At 49.9% G+C, this 15,998-nt stretch overlaps 1 protein-coding gene across 4 annotated transcripts; it reads right to left on the reverse strand.

The window, feature by feature from the left end:
• Positions 1-1,241: 1,241 nt before the first annotated feature.
• On the reverse strand, positions 1,242-14,972 carry TMEM159 (transmembrane protein 159). Of its 4 annotated transcripts, XM_039911094.1 has the most exons (6): positions 8,867-9,056; positions 6,946-7,139; positions 3,323-3,491; positions 2,774-2,912; positions 2,017-2,129; positions 1,242-1,890 (listed from the first exon to the last, which is right to left on the reverse strand). In XM_039911094.1, the coding sequence occupies exons 2-5, from the start codon at positions 7,096-7,098 to the stop codon at positions 2,045-2,047; spliced, it is 546 nt and encodes a 181-aa protein (XP_039767028.1). In that variant the 5' UTR covers positions 7,099-7,139; positions 8,867-9,056; the 3' UTR covers positions 1,242-1,890; positions 2,017-2,044. The 4 variants fall into 4 exon arrangements, with proteins under 4 accessions (XP_039767028.1, XP_028914402.1, XP_028914401.1 ...); XM_029058569.2 differs by lacking the exon at positions 8,867-9,056 and adding an exon at positions 14,867-14,972 and having other exon boundaries at positions 1,242-2,129; XM_029058568.2 differs by lacking the exon at positions 8,867-9,056 and adding an exon at positions 9,968-10,207 and having other exon boundaries at positions 1,242-2,129.
• Between the last annotated feature and the right edge of the window lie 1,026 nt (positions 14,973-15,998).

A 15,998-nucleotide genomic window follows, 5' to 3' on the forward strand; every position in this document is an offset into this window, starting at 1 on the left:
TAATGTACTTTCCCAAACGCTTACTAAAGTGTTCTGCACACAGTAAGGGCTCAACTAATACCATTAATTGATCACAGAGGTGGGACTTGTGCACACTTAGAAAGCCAAATTGATTTTTTGAAAAACAGTTTGGCAGAATCCCTACGATCTGTTTCCCCATAAAGTATCCCTTATTCTTGTTAGTGGTAAGTGCTTTCCCAGGAATGCTGAATTACCAGACTGTCTACTGCAGGAATTAGTTGGGTGTAATATTACCGGCTCGAGTACTCAGATCTCATTCTAATTAAGCCTGGATGTCTACAGCATGTCCACTGTATGAGGAAATGGCTTTATTCTCGCAATCACATCAAAGTTTGTTATTACACCATTATTACAATTATTCTGATGCTTGCAGGGGTTGCTAAGAACTTCAGACTCATAATCATAGCTCTCCTGGGATAGAGAACCTAGAAGTGTATCTTAGCCTTCATGAAGCCTGAAACAAGGGAGACAAAACACTGATCACACAGTTGATGAAGTTGTCTCTAGTTTGGAAACCTGAGTTTCATGTGAAACCATCGTGGAGATAGATAAGTCTTTGCCAGCAACAATGACTAATTTGTAGGGTGAAGAGATTGAGTTACTATGTCAAGGGGAAGCCTTACAGGGAGGAAGGGAAGAGAGAAATCAACTTTAAGCATGAGGCTGCATTCTCCTCTTCTCTTTCCCCCGCTTGGAAAGGAACTCAAAGGGGCAAAGTCAATTGGAAACTTGCTGAGTAAAGAGGGGCCGAAAAATCAGACCCACCCAGTCAGTCAATCATATCTGAGTGCTTACTGTGCGTAGAACATTGTAGTGAGCCCTTAGGAGAGCACAGTATAACCATATAAAAGACACATTCCCTGCCCACAAAGAGCACATAGTCTAGACACTGTCTTTAATAGAATGTTGAACTATTTCATAGTTCACTGTGGACAGGGAATGTGTCTACCAACTCTGCTGCTGTATTCTCCCAAGTGCTTAATACAGTGCTTTGTATACAGTAAGCGCTCAATAAATACCATTGATGGTGACATCACATGAACTCCAAGGTAACAAGGAAAATCAGGCTTCTCAGGTACTTGTAGCACCCCATTCATATTTTTGCACTCATGGCCTATGCTTTTAAATTTACCAAAGACTCTAAAATAGGTTCCCGTCAGACAAAACACCTCTTTATATGAATAAGTGTAGGAAAACCAGGGGTTCCAGCAGTTCTGAGAGAGTTTGAGCCAAAATAAATATTTTATTAAACTCAACAGCATTGCAGATGACTTTACCAGTGGTGAAGAATTACTAAAGCATTTGTTTACTTTCCACAGGAGTTTGCAAAGCAGTGACTTTGTATGGCACTTATTTAAACAATACATAAGCTTTTTTTGATACAACATAAGGTGACTTACAGTTTACCCAGAGATATTCCTGGGAGAGAAATTTAAAAGGGATCTTTGACCTCACAGTTCATTTAAAGTACTTTTCAATGTCTTACAAACCAGGATGGCCCTAAAAACAATATTTGAATAAAGGCAAATAAAGACTTTGTTTTCTCATCTTCAAATGCCCAAGATATGAATGACCTATTTTATTTCTTTGAAATATCTCATGTTTAGAACCTAAAAGGCAATTTCCAAGGCTTATGGTTTTTACTTCTGTCCTGGGACAATGGGTCAAAATTTGTACAAAGTCTCCATAAAGTCAGTGGATTGTTTTGTTGTTGCTGCTGTTGTTCACAAAAGGGTGGCAGGCAGGGTGGAATTCAGCACTTTGCTTCTTCCCATTAAAATGGTTCTCTCATTTTGTATGTTGAATGTAACTTCACTCCATGCCATATTCCTTATTCAAACCCCATCTGTCCACCAACCATGCAATAATCTATACCGCAAATGGTAAAAAAAAAAATAATAAACCTTACAGATGTGCTAAAACTGAGCCCTCCATTCCTCATTTTCTTTTTCCCCTTCCCCCAGCCAAGAGTCAAGATCCAAAATGATATGATACAATTAGTTGCCAGAAACTCTGGTTCCGCTCAGTTACTCCTGGGAGGCTCAAACACAGCAGAATTCATGGCCATCTGGCAGTTTCTTCCAATGATTTGTTGATGATTTGCTGTGCTGTTTGGTTTAAAAGAAAAAAAAAGGCAATCAGTTCTAGGCCCTTGCTCAGCAAGATGTCTTTGAGCACTTAACTTTGACTAGGAAAATCTGCTTCTTTACTGATCCTAATAGCTACTCCCTTTTATAGGTAAGTAAACAGATCTAGGAAGGTTCAGTGCCTTATCCAGACCTCACAGAATCGGTAGCAAAATAGGCATCGGGAAGGTATGAGCCCCTGGATTTTCAGGCCTTTCTTCAGTCCTGTATCACATTGCCTCAAATGTGATTCGGTACAGCTACAAGAAAAACAACCGGCTTACATAGTTTTAAGTCTTACCCACTTTGGATTTTCTCTATCCTACAGTCAGGACAGTGGGAGTGTCCTTCCCATTCAGAGTGGAAGTCCACGCTCAATCTACAGCAACACCTCCTGGGGGCTGCATGTGGCTTCTGGTCCTGATCTACCCAAAATTCAAGTACTGTGTTTTCAGGACAAATAGAAACCCCAAGCTGAGAGCAAATCAACAGTATGTACAGTCTGGGGCTCTCAGAGCGGGTGAAGAGGGGTTGCTGGTACCTGCCATTCCTACATCTGGGTCTAGAAATGAACAGAGATTTTTTTACAACTTTAACAGAGAAAATTTTCCTCTACTGATACTTACTTGGGAGGGAACCAGTAATTGATCAGGCCTGAGCCCACCACATAGCACATACTGAGGGCTCCAGACATGGCCAGGGAGACAAAACCCAATCCACAGAGCACACAGAGCAGAGTTAAGCCACCTACAGATATGACCACACCTAGAAGAGAAAGGCAAAGGTTATAGGAGCACATCACCCTCACCCTACTCAGTTTAATCTGTCCATTGTTGAATATTTGGCCACTTTAGACACTTCCTGCACTGGAGAAAGACAGAACTCCAACACTAGTGCTTTGTAATTACATGGTGCTTTCCAGGTAAAGCAATCAATGAGCTATTCTAAAAATCGGGGTTAAGTAGGAAAAGAAAAAGTGGTTGGAGAAACTAGAACAGAGATTCAAAGTCCCCTTGTCTGAGGACTCACAGCTCAAGAGCCTGGTACAATTTTTCATTTCAATCTACCACTACTGCAGTGAGAGGAAGCTGGAAGAGAGGAAGGATAATAAAAGGCACTTGGTCATAAGGCATTTTGGCACTTTTAAAAAGAGATAAAATAGGCGAATGAAATACCTTCCATTAATATTACCCCAATGCAGGCAGCAATGGCTGTCACAACAACAAGTAGCAGAAAGATCACAACCGGAATGGCTGAGACTGTAATAAACACCAGCAAGGTGAGGCAGATAAAGGGATGTTTGTCCAAATATTGACCCAGTGGAGAATTCAGAAAAGTGATCACCTGAGGATAAAAAGGAAAACAGCATTACTTCCCAGTTTAGACTGTTTTTCAGCTCCTTCAGAGTTGAAAATTGTTCAAAGGGCTTTGGGTCTTGGTTTGTAATTCTATCCATAATCAAGGTCAGAGTAGCAACCAGTCAATGAAAACAGTATCAGAATTGTGAGGGTATGTTGTTACTGCTGAACACGATTAAGCCGACAGCTATACAAATTTTGGCCATTGAAATATTTTGTGAAACGGTTCAGTCCAGACCTTGCAACACTGCAGAATGCGCATGTAGGTTATCCGGAAACATTCAACAGCATGTCGCCAACGGAGGGGAAAGTGCTATGGGGAGGACCTTGACCATGATCCCTGGAGTCCTAGAAATTATCTCAGTCCAGAGAGATCTTCTTCTCCCCTGGGACTTGATCCTATTAACTACTGATTGTTGAATCTTTACTGAGCTGTGGATTGATGCCTTTATACTTCCGGGTTTAATAAGTGGTTTAAGTGGATACCGCATAAGAATGGCAATCCAAATTATCCTTTAAGTAGTCCTTTGGTGGCTCAACTCTCACAAAATGTATTTCAGCCTGGTAAAAAAAAATCTCCTGCAAGTAGCTGTTCTGAGTCTAGAAAATGTTTCAGAGCCAAGCATGGTTCATTTTACAGTAGTAGTACCTGTAGGGTGGTCTTTATCATTGTCAGGGGACAGGAAGGAGTACCCTGGCTGTTGACTAGAGTGAGCATGGTCAAGAAAAGGGCCTTTTCAGACTTTAAGCCCTTTGGACTGGGACAGTAAAAGAGTCCCAGGACTGTAAGCTCTAGTTTTTCCCTTTCTGACTGACGGTGAAGAACACTGCTCATGTCCCTACAGGTCTACTAAAGCAAGACCAGAAGGAAAATAACTTGCAAGCAATCAGTTAAACACAGAGGGTGGAGCATTCTAACCTGTACCAATGTAGAGAAGTAAAGATAACTACTATTTGTTAACCAGAAACACAGTAGTAGCTTGCAATTAAATGGGCTTTGCTGAAAAGATTCATGAAGAGCATGAGACAAATAGGACCCTAAGTAAGATTGTATTTCATAGGGTTCTGAAACTCTGTGACATGATCTGATCGAGCTGTGGGGAAAGGGGTAGGGAAGGGAAGAGAAATTTCAGATATGGTAACTCTATATCTGACTAGGATGATTTCGGTATAGGCTTTCCTGAAGGCAGACTACTAGGTTGAGTGATCTCAACCTGCATTTTGCAGCCCAAGGAATCTCTGAAAACTGAAACATGCTCCTAATATCTTGTCAAATAATCTTTTCTTATGCTTTATATAGGGATGCATTTTAACTAATTTTAACCATCGTGATAGTTAGCATTTACTCTTCTTCCCTCCCCACCCCCCCACTCTCCTTAACCTATAACAAAATGAGGGTGAATGGCAGTTTCAGTCTCTCCCTTCTCATCCCACCAGCTGGGCAGAAGCATGCTGAGGAGCAACGAGACCATCATTTTGCATTTGGGCTCCCTCCTTCTTTCCCCTAGATAAGTCTCCTGCCTGGGCATATGGCTCCTCAGGCGGTGGCATTCTAAAATGTTTCAGGAGAGGAGAATTCAAGAGTCCTGGAATCCCTTCAACTTGGAAGCTGTTGGGAGTAATCACCCTCAGGAAGCCAGCATAGATGCTTAGAGGTTCTTTAGCAACTAGGAAAAAAAAGATCAGCTAGAGAGGGGGACTCACTTGGTTTAAAGTCTCTGCTACTTTCCCATCTACACCCCTTGCCAGTGGTCAGGTGGCCAAGACACGCCACTTGCTACCGTTCTACTTGAATGGCTCCAAAACTGCTCCCTTGTCAGTCCCACATGATCACAGAAGCTCTCATTCCCTCCCCTGGGTCCTGGGGTGAACCCATGTTCACCATCAAACGATCTCTCTCTACATCTGGGTCATTTAAATAGGAATCCTATTTGTAATGGGAATATTTGTAATATTTATAATTCCTATTATATATATTATATAATTATATTATATTCCCATTTTATAATTCCTATTTATAATAGGAATGCTATCACAGGAGGGTTGGTTGGGGAGGTGGGGAGGGGAAAGAGCACTAGACCATAGAAACCAATATCATTCACAAGCTTCTGAGGTCAGTCGTCAGCTCGGCATTCTTGCAGGTTTGGGTGATTCCCAGGTCTGAGTGAATCAGGGGGAGGACATGTTACCCGAGCTGACCCCACAGAGACAACTGTTCTATTGGCAGGAGCAGATTCTCCCTGCTGGGCCTGTGCTGCTCTTTTTTCAGGTCTGCCCCACTTGGGTTCTGAAATCATAAGCTCGAGCTCAGGGGTAATTCTTCCCACCTCCATTATCTTTCCCAACAGACAAATCCTGGGGGCAGTGATGTACCTTTCCCCCGGAAGATGGAACGCCACCATTCCTTATACTTTGTGAGGTCAGTCACGGAGTTGGGGGCCCTGAGGTGGAAAGGATTTCTGTGAAAGCAGTTGCAGTTACTTTGTACCCCAGTGCTTAACACAAACAGAGTCTTATAATACCTCAACAACAACCACAACAGTCACACAAGTTTTTCTGCATCCTTTAAAAGGCTCTAATTTGGCACTCCATGCTTAGTTTGCCCTCGTGCTATGAGGGCGATGTGACTGGTATTTTTGCATACCCTAGGCTCACAAGACCCCATCTGGTGTTTTTTCAGAAGCGTCCTGAGTGTGATGGATTACGAGTAATGGCATGAATCTTAACCCAAATCGTAGCCTTTTCTCTACCTTGCACACCCCTTTTTATGTCCTCGAGGACCCTATGCCTGTTGCAAGTGTAAGAGTTGTGTACCCTTGGGGTGTCTTTGGTTCACACATAGGATTTAGAAAGTGCTGTTCTATTGGGTTCAAAGTGAGTTGACGAGTGTCCGGACGAGTTTACAAGTTACCAGTGGAATGAGATGGATGCTGGGCATACTAGAAAGTTGGGTTTGTAGGCTGTAGACTGTAAGCTCATTGTGAGCAGGAACTGTCTAGCAACCCTGCTGCATCGTACTCTCCCAAATGTTTAGCACAGTGCTGTGCACAGCGTAAGCACTCAATAAATGCCACTGGTTGATCTGCCCATCTAGAACCCCTTACCATCAGGTATGGGCATGACTCAAACCATTCAGGTTCACTGAGCTGGAAGCGACTCAGACTGAATGTTTGATTGATGAATAAACCAGTGTGAATGCCACATACCCAGAAGTTCTATCCATCAACTTCAGAATACGGTGAAGAGTGCTTTTGCGGGAAAATGCCAACCTCTTAGTTTTCAAAACTAAGAATATAAAACGGTGAATATATTTCCTTATAAGGATAGTCATAGATGATTCACGCAATGCCTGCCAAATATATTTTTTTTTTAAATGAGAGGTAATATTCCAGCAGTAGAAAGCCCACAACATCAAAACTCAAAGATGATCCGTGACTCACCTTAGGGTTGCCCCGGATGGAGTCTATCAATGCAAGCAGCTTCTTCTGTAACTCCTCTAAGTCTCGGGATGTACTTTTGGCCTCTGTGTTCACCATCTTGAATCCTTTGCCGGTCAGTTTGTGCTTCTGGGTTTCAAACAACTGGTACCCCATACGGTAACGATTTCGTACGACTGTGCTTCTTCTCCTTGATGCTAGTAGGGGAAAAAAAAAGAGGGGGGGGCGGTCACAATCTACGTGGAGTACCAGGTAACTGAGGAATGGGGTTGACCGTAGAGAAGCATCGCATCCTTGGAGAGGAACCAAGGTGAGCCTTTCTGGTAAATCATTGTCTCCCTTTCACTCGAACCCCCAACTGACCCACTTATGGATTTTAGGAGACGGGGATTTCCTCCGTTCTTGGACTAGAGCAGCGATTATTCAACACTCGATTGCTAGAGCACCTTTCCTCCACTACTGTGTTTTTGAAACGCCATCGTCGATACCATCGCTACATCATCCCTCCAGCCCGTAGCAGCAAGCCCCGGCTTGGGTCTCCCTCGGCGGTTCTTCTGGGGCACCCCGGCCACCGGTGACCAGAAAGACCATGCCTAAAACGTTACGTTTATTCTCGAGCTGCCCTGCCACGTCTGAAGTGCTGGCAACGGGGCAAAGACCAACTCTCAACCCCCTCCCCATTTATTGTGCCCCGTCAGCCCTTACACACTCATCTCAGGGGGTCACAGCCTCTACCTGCCTCGGGTCATTTTACTAGAGAAGCGGCACGGCTCAGTGGGAAGAGCCCGGGCTTGGGAGTCAGAGGACGTGGGTTCTAATCCCACCTCCGCCACTTGTCAGCTGTGTGACCTTGGGCAAGTCACTTCACTTCTCTGTGCCTCAGTTACCTCATCTGTAAGATGAGGATTAAGAACGTGAGCCCCACGCGGGACAGGGATGGTGTCCAACACGACCGGTGCTTAGGACAGTTTTAGCCTGGCCCCAAGTCAGTGCTTAACAAATACCATTATATTATTCTTCTTATTATTATCAAGGCAGGACTTTGGAGAAATTTATAGGTCAGAGTTGAAGGAGAGGAGGCAGAACCATCCCTGCCACCCGCGCATCATATTGCCAGGCTTGCCTGGCCCGACTGACATCGCCACAACACAACAGTACAGAGGAAGCATGGCGTAGTGGACAGAGCCCGGGCCTGGGAGTCAGCAGGTCATGGGTTCTAATCCTACCTCTGCCACTGCTGTGGGACCTCGGGCAAGTCCCTTCACTTCTCTGGGCCTCAGTTCCCTCATCTGTAAAATGGGGATTGAGACTGTGATCCCCGTGTGGGACCGGGACTGTGTCCAACCCGATTTGCTCGTATCCCTCCCAGTGCTTAATACAGTGCCTGGCACCTGTAAGCGCTTAAATAGCAGCTTGGTTTTAGTGGAAAGAGCACGGGCTTGGGAGCCAGAGGACGTGGGTTCGAATCCAGACTCTGCCACTTGTCAGCTGGGTGACTGTGGCAAGTCACTTCACTTCTCTGGCCCTCAGTTCCCTCATCTGTAAAAAGAGGATTAACTATGCGCCTCACGTGGGACAACCTGATGACCCTGTATCTACCCCAGCGCTTAGAACAGTGCTCTGCACATAGTAGCGTTTAACAAATACCAACATTAATATCAGTCCCGCCACTGGGCTGTGAGTTCTAATCCCAGCTCCGCCATTTGTCTGCTGGGTGACCTTGGGCAGGCCGCTTCGCTTCTCTGGGCCTCAGTTGCCTCATCCGTCAAATGGGGGTGAAGACTGGGATCCCCTACGTGGGACAACCTCGTTACCTTGTACATATCCTGGCCCTTAGGACGGGGCTTGACCCCCTGGTAAGCGCTTAACAAATACCATAATAATAATAATCATAATAACTGTTATTATTATTATTAATAAATACCAGAGTTATTATTCGGGTCCGAAGCCCAGGGTGGGCAGGTGGTCACGGCTCCCCGGTCCCCCTCGGGTCCCCGGGACTCTCTCACAGCGCGACCTTTCTGAGCACCATTTGGTGGGTCTCTCCCCAGCTGGGAGGCCGGGGTGGGGAGGCTGGAGCAGGGAGGCCGAGCCGGGGAGGCCTGGACAGGGAGGCAGAGTGAGTCAGGGAGGCTGGAGCAGGGGAGGCAGAAGCAGGGAGGTCGGAGCAGGGAGGTAGAGTCAGGGAGGCTGGAGCAGGGAGGCCGAGCCGGGGAGGCCTGGACCGGGAGGCAGAGTGAGTTAGGGAGGCTGGAGCAGGGGAAGGAGAGTCAGGGGGGCTGGAGCAGGGAGGGTGGCTGGAGCAGGGGAGGCAGAGTCAGGGAGGCTGGAGCGGGGGGGGGGGTGGCTGGAGCAAGGGAGGCAGAATGAGGGAGGCTGGGGCAGGGGAAGCAGAGTCAGGGAGGCTGGAGCGGGGGGGGTGGCTGGAGCAAGGGAGGCAGAATGAGGGAGGCTGGAGCAGGGGAGGCAGAGTCAGGGAGGCTGGAACAGGGAGGGAGGCTGGAGCAGGGGAGGCAGAGTCAGGGAGGCTGGAGCGGGGGAGGGGGGTGGCTGGAGCAAGGGAGGCAGAATGAGGGAGGCTGGAGCAGGGGAGGCAGAGTCAGGGAGGCTGGAACAGGGAAGGAGGCTGGAGCAAGGGAGGCAGAATGAGGGAGGCTGGAGCAGGGGAGGCAGAGTCAGGGAGGCTGGAGCAGGGAGGGAGGCTGGAGCAAGGGAGGCAGAGTCAGGGAGAGCGGAGGCCGGGCCGGGGAGGCAGAGTCGGGGAGGCAGAGTCAGGGAGGCGGAGTCGGGAGGCCAGTGTTGAGGGAGGCCGCAGGGACCAGCCGTTTCTCGGGGGCTGCCGGGAGACCCGAGGGGCAGGAGGAGGAGCGAGGAGGGAGGAAAGGGGAACGGGGAAGACCCAGCTGGGGCGGGGGGAAAGGGCGGCGGGGACTTCATCATCATCATAATCATTGTTGAGCTCATCTCAACGGGGCGGGGGGGGGAGGGACCCTCCCGCAGCCTCCCCCCCCCGACTCCTCCTCACCCGCCGCCGCCGCCGCCTCGGGCCGTCTTGTCCTTGCGGGACGGGAAGGACGGGCCAGGACCGGCCGGGCCGGGACGCCACCCCGGCAACCACCCCGACACGACGACACACACACACACACCGCCGGAAAGACAGACAGACAGACAGATCCGAACAGACCCAGGCAGGCAGACAGACAGAAGGGGGGACGGGCAACGGCCCGGCGGGGACACGGACAGAGGAGGGGCAACGTCAGCGGGGGCGGGGGGGGGGGGACAGGGAGAGGAAGAGGGAGGAGCCGCCAACGTCAGCGCAGGGGCAGAGACGGAGAGACACAGAGACACAGAGACACAGAGAGGAGGGGCGGGGGAGAGAGAAGGACAGGCAGAGAGACAGGAGGGACACTGCCAAAGGGGACGGGGAGGGGGAGAGGGAGAGAGGAAGAGGGAGGAAGGACACTGTCAGTGGGGGGAGAGAGGGAGAGAGAGAGGGTTCACTGCCAGCGGAGAAAGAGAAGGAGGAAAAGAGGGGAGGGACACTGTCAGTGGGGGGGGGGGAGAGAGAGGGTTCACTGCCAGCGAGGAGAGACAGAGGGAGGGTTCACTGCCAGCGGGGAGGAAGAGAGAGAGAGAGAGGGTTCAAAGCCAGCGGGGAGAGAGAAGGAGGAAGAGGGAGGAGGGACACTGTCAGTGGGGGGAGAGAGAGAGAGGAGGGACACTGTCGGGGGGTGGGGAGAGGGTTCACTGCCAGCCAGGGGAGAGAGAGACAGAGAGAGGGTTCAGTGCCAGCGGGGAGAGAGAAGGAGGAAGAGGGAGGAGGGACACTCGGTGGGGGGGGGGGAGGTGGGAGGAGAGAGAGAGAGAGGGTTCACTGCCAGCGGAGAAAGAGAAGGAGGAAAAGAGGGGAGGGACACTGTCAGTGGGGGGGGGGGGAGAGAGAGAGAGAGAGAGAGAGAGAGAGAGAGAGAGAGAGAGAGAGAGAGAGAGAGAGAGAGAGAGAGAGAGAGAGAGAGAGAGAGAGATGAGAGAGAGAGAGAGAGAGAGAGAGAGAGAGAGAGGAGAGAGGAGAGAGAGAGAGGGTTCACTGGGGGGGGGGGGGGGAAGAGAAGCAGCGTGGCTCAGTGGAAAGATCCCGGGCTTGGGAGTCATAGGTCATAGGTTCGAATCCTGGCTCCTCCACTTGTCAGCTGTGTGACTCTGGGCGAGTCACTTCACTTCTGGGGGCCTCAGTGACCTCATCTGTAAAAATGGGGATGAAGACTGTGAGCCTCCCGTGGGACAACCTGATGACCCTGTGTCTACCCCAGCGCTTAGAACAGTGCTTTGCACCTAGTAAGCGCTTAACCAATACCAACATTACTATTATTATTCACTGCCAGCGGGGGGGGGGGGGGGGAGGGGAAAGAGAGAGAGAGGGTTCACTGCCAGCGGGGAGGAAGAGGGAGGAGGGGCGGGGCATAATAATACTACTACTAATAATAATGTTGGTATTGGTTAAGCGCTTACTATGTGCCGAGCACTGTTCTAAGCGCTGAGGTAGACACAGGGGAATCAGGTTGTCCCACGTGGGGCTCTCAGTCTTCATCCCCATTTGACAGATGAGGTCACTGAGGCCCAGTGAAGTGACTGGCCCACAGTCACCCAGCTGACAAGGGGCAGAGTCGGGATTGGAACCCACGACCTCTGACTCCCAAGCCTCGGCCTCTTGCCCCTGAGCCACGCTGCTTCTCCTAACAGTGCTGATGATGAGGATGGCATTTCTTAAGCGCTTGCTATGTAAAATGGGGATGAATGATGTTGGTATTTGTGAAGGTCACTGAGGCCCAGAGAAGTGAAGTGACTCGCCCACAGTCACCCAGCTGACAAGTGACAGAGTCGGGATTTGAACCCATGACCTCTGACTCCCAAGCCCGGGCTCTTGCTACTGAGCCTCACGTGGGACAATCTGATGACCCTGCCAGCGCTTAGAACGGTGCTCGGCACCTAGTAAGTGGTTAACACCAACAATAATTAATTAATCAATTAATCAATCAATTAATTAATTAATGGCCCGAGCACCGTTCTAAGCGCTAAAGAGGGGCAGGGCGACGAGGAGGAGGGGGCCGCAGCCGTTAGGGAGGGGCGGGGGAGAGAGGGAGGGGCGGGGCTTGAGGAACGCTGCCTTCCCATTGGCTCCCCTCTGCGTCCATCTCCCCCCCGCGCGGGGAGGGGCGCGGCCGTCAGTGTGGAGAGGGGCGGGGCTCAGGCCGGGAGCGAGGGGGAAAGGGGCGGGGCTTGAGGAACGGCGCCTTCCCATTGGCTCCCCTCTGCGTCCATCCACTCCTCCCTCAGCGCGGGGCGGGACCTTCAGCGAGGGGGCGGGGTCAGGCCGGGAGCGAGGGGAAAGGGGCGGGGCTTGAGGAAGGGCGCCTTCTCATTGGCTCTCCTCTGCGTCCTCCCTCTGTGCGGGGAGGGGCGGGGCTCAGGCCGGGAGCGAGGGGGAAAGGGGCGGGGCTTGAGGAACGGCGCCTTCTCATTGGCTCTCCTCTGCGTCCTTCTCCCTCTGTGCGGGGAGGGGCGGGGCTCAGGCCGGGAGCGAGGGGGAAAGGGGCGGGGCTTGAGGAAGGGCGCCTTCTCATTGGCTCCCCTCTGCGTCCATCCATCTCTCCCCCGCGCGGGGCGGGACCTTCAGCGAGGGGGCGGGGCTCAGGCCGGGAGCGAGGGAGAAAGGGGCGGGGCTTGAGGAAGGGCGCCTTCTCATTGGCTCTCCTCTGCGTCCATCTCCCTCCGCGCGGGGAGGGGCGGGGCCGTCAGAGAGGAGAGGGGCGGGGCTCAGGCCGGGAACGAGGGGGAAAGGGGCGGGGCTTGAGGAACGGCGCCTTCCCATTGGCTCCCCTCTGCGTCCATCACCCCCCTCCCCCCCGCGCAGGGCGGGGCGCGTTATAGGGAGCTCCCCACGTGCAGAGCAGCTCAGCTGGGCGCCCAGGAGGGAAGCGGCGGCTTCCCGGGGAGGACCTCTCGTGGGTGTATATCATAATTGCAAGAAACAATAATTATCGTCTTTGTTAAGCGCTTACTATGTGCAATAATAATAATGTTGGCATTTGTTAAGGGCTTACTATGTGCAGAGCACTGTTCTAAGCGCTGGGGTAGATTCAGGCTCATCAGTTTGTCCCACGTGAGGCTCCCAGTCTTCATCCCCATTTTACAGATGAGGGAACTGAGGCACAGAGAAGTGAAGGGACTTGCCCACGGTCACCTAGCTGACAAGTGGCAGAGGCGGGATTCGAACCCATAACCTCTGACTCCAAAGCCGCTGCTCTTTCCACTGAGCCACGCTCCTTGTCCTTACCGGCGAGGGCCTCTCGTGGGTGCATATAATTGCAAGAAATAATAATTATCGTCTTTGTTAAGCGCTTACTATGTGCAAAGCACTGTTCTAAACGCTGGGCGCTGTACTTATTAATAATGACGATGGTATTGGTTAAGTGCTTACTCTGTGCCAGTTACTCCACTAAACGCTGGGCGCTGTACTTAATAATAGTAATGATGATGGGATTTGTTAAGCGCTTACTATGTGCAAAGCACTGTTCTAAACGCTGGGCGCTGTACTTAATAATGATGATGGTCTTTGTTAAGCGCTTACTATGTGTAAAGCACTGTTCTAAGCGCTGAGCGCTGTATTTAATAATTATGATGATGGTATTTGTTAAGCGCTTACTATGTGCCAGCTACTCTACTAAACGCCGGGCGCTGTACTTAATAATAGTAATGACGATGGGATTTGTTAAGCACTTACTATGTGCAAAGCACTGTGCTAAACGCTGGGGGCTATACTTATTAATAATGATGATGGTATTTGTTAAGCGCTTACTATGTGCCAGCTACTCTACTAAACGCTGGGCGCTGTACTCGATACTAATGATGGTATTTGGTAAGCGCTTACTATGTGCCAGGTACTCTACTAAACTCTGGGTGCTGTACTTACTAATAATGATGATGGTATTTGTTAAGCGCTTACTATGTGTAAAGCACTGTTCTAAGCGCTGGGCGCTGTACTTACTAATAATGATGATGGTATTTGTTAAGCGCTTACTATGTGCGAGGTACTCTACTAAATGCCAGGCGCTGTACTTAATAGTAATGGTGTTGGTATTTGTGAAGCGCTTACTATGTGCAAAGCACTGTTCTAAGCGCTGGGGGAGATACAAGGTGATCGGGTTGTCCCACGTGGGGGCTCACAGTCTTCATCCCCATTTTACAGATGTGGGAACTGAGGCCCAGAGAAGTGAAGTGACCTGCCCAAAGTCACAGAGCTGACAAGTGGCAGAGCCGGGATTGGGAAGCCACGTGGCTCAGTGGAAAGAGCCCGGGCTTTGGAGTCAGAGGTCTTGCGTTCCAATCCCGACTCCGCCGCTTGTCAGCTGTGTGACTTGGGGCAAGTCACTTCACTTCTCTGGGCCTCAGTTACCTCATCTGCAAAATGGGGATTGAGACTGCGAGCCCCACGTGGGACAGGGACTGTGTCCAACCCGATCTGCTTGTATCCACCCCAGCGCTTAGTACGGTGCCTGGCACATAGTTAAGCACTTAACAAATGCCATAATAAATAAATAAAATAAGATTGGAACCCATGACCTCCGATCTCAAGCCCGGGCTCTTTCCACTGAGCCACGCTGCTTCTCTACTTGGGAGTAATGCAGCCCTAGAGGGTATGTCCTATTGAAAAATCAATCGGTCTCATTGACTGAGCGCTTACCGTGTGCAGAGCATTGGTTCTGAACGCTTGGGAGAGTCCAATATCACAGTATGACAGAAAATTCCCTGCCATAATGAGCTTACATCTAGAGGAGTCTTTGTGAGATGGTGGATGCCCAGAGGACGGAGGATTGGGAGAATGAGAGGTCTTCCCAACCCCCATTTTCTTTCTCTCCACCATTACCTTAAGTTTTTCTTGCTCGTTTCTGTAGAGCTCTAGAGCGTTTTAGACACGGGAGTTCAGCCGTCCTTCTTCCCCCTCGTTTGATCTGCTTTGACAAAGCGGATTTTTCAGCTTTGGCTGTGAAGACCTAAAAAGGTTGGAAAGACATCATTTGGGATTGCTTTAGCTCTACTTGGACAATCTCAGGTCTTGTTGGTGACCCCAAACCTGACCGCGGGTGGAAGTCCTGCCCGAAGAGCTTTGGGATCGAGAGAACCCATTCGCTCCTTCTGGGGGAAACTATGTGGGCAATGACTCAGGCTGCCCCCGTGGAGTTGGCATATGTTGAGGCAAACCCCAAGTGTGCAAGTGCTATGATTTTTGTCTTAAAGACGCAACACACGGATGCAAACTCCTCCTTGGCGGTGGCGCCATCAACCTGGACCACTCTTGCGCGGGTCTGAAGATCTGGGGCTTGAGCCATCAGTTCCTGGCTAACTATTCCTTGTCACCACCTAGAAATAAGCTCCCTCTGCCTCCCCCATCTCGGGGGATCAGAGGAGATTGAAGGCCTTGGCAAATCTTAGAACGATGGGGAGGCTGCTGTAGTTCGCAGGGAAGGAAGATCTTGGACAGCCTGCCCAACTTAATTTCTTTCTCCTTCTCCTCTCCACATCCCTGTTCTCCCTCCCGCTGCCTCCCACCCCACAAAAAAGCAGCTTCTGATATTATTGTATTGTACTCTCCCAAGCACTTAGTAGAGCTTGATTGATATGTTACAGCGAATCCTTGAACCCCCCCACCCCGCTCATTCTGATTTCCTTTCCTGCTATCCTTCCCTGACTCCATTCATTCATTCATTCATTCATTCATTCAATAGTATTTATTTTGCGCTCACTGTGTGCAGAGCACTGTACTAAGCGCTTGGAATGTACAATTCGGCAACAGATAGAGACAATATCTGCCCATTGACGATTGTCTAATCGGGGGAGACAGACGGACAAAGCAAGACAATTTAATCGCAATAAATAGAATCAAGGGGAAGTACACCTCATTAACAAAACAAATAGGGTAATAAAACTATATACAAATGAATAAAACTATATACAAATGAGAAAAAATATATACAAAGGATGGCATTTGTAAAGCGCTT

The sequence above is a fragment of the Ornithorhynchus anatinus genome, chromosome 2 (assembly GCF_004115215.2).
Source record: "Ornithorhynchus anatinus isolate Pmale09 chromosome 2, mOrnAna1.pri.v4, whole genome shotgun sequence".
NCBI lineage: Eukaryota > Metazoa > Chordata > Mammalia > Monotremata > Ornithorhynchidae > Ornithorhynchus > Ornithorhynchus anatinus.

Bases quoted from the DNA above. Each gene is read 5' to 3' on its own strand.
- TMEM159 (XM_029058569.2), bottom strand. From the start codon at position 7,098: ATGGGGTACCAGTTGTTTGAAACCCAGAAGCACAAACTGACCGGCAAA. The intron at 3,492-6,945 runs GTGAGTCACGGA...TTTTATCCTCAG, and splicing joins CCATCCGGGGCAACCCTAAG to GTGATCACTTTTCTGAATTC. The intron at 2,913-3,322 runs GTATTTCATTCG...TTTCTCTTCTAG, and splicing joins TGGGGTAATATTAATGGAAG to GTGTGGTCATATCTGTAGGT.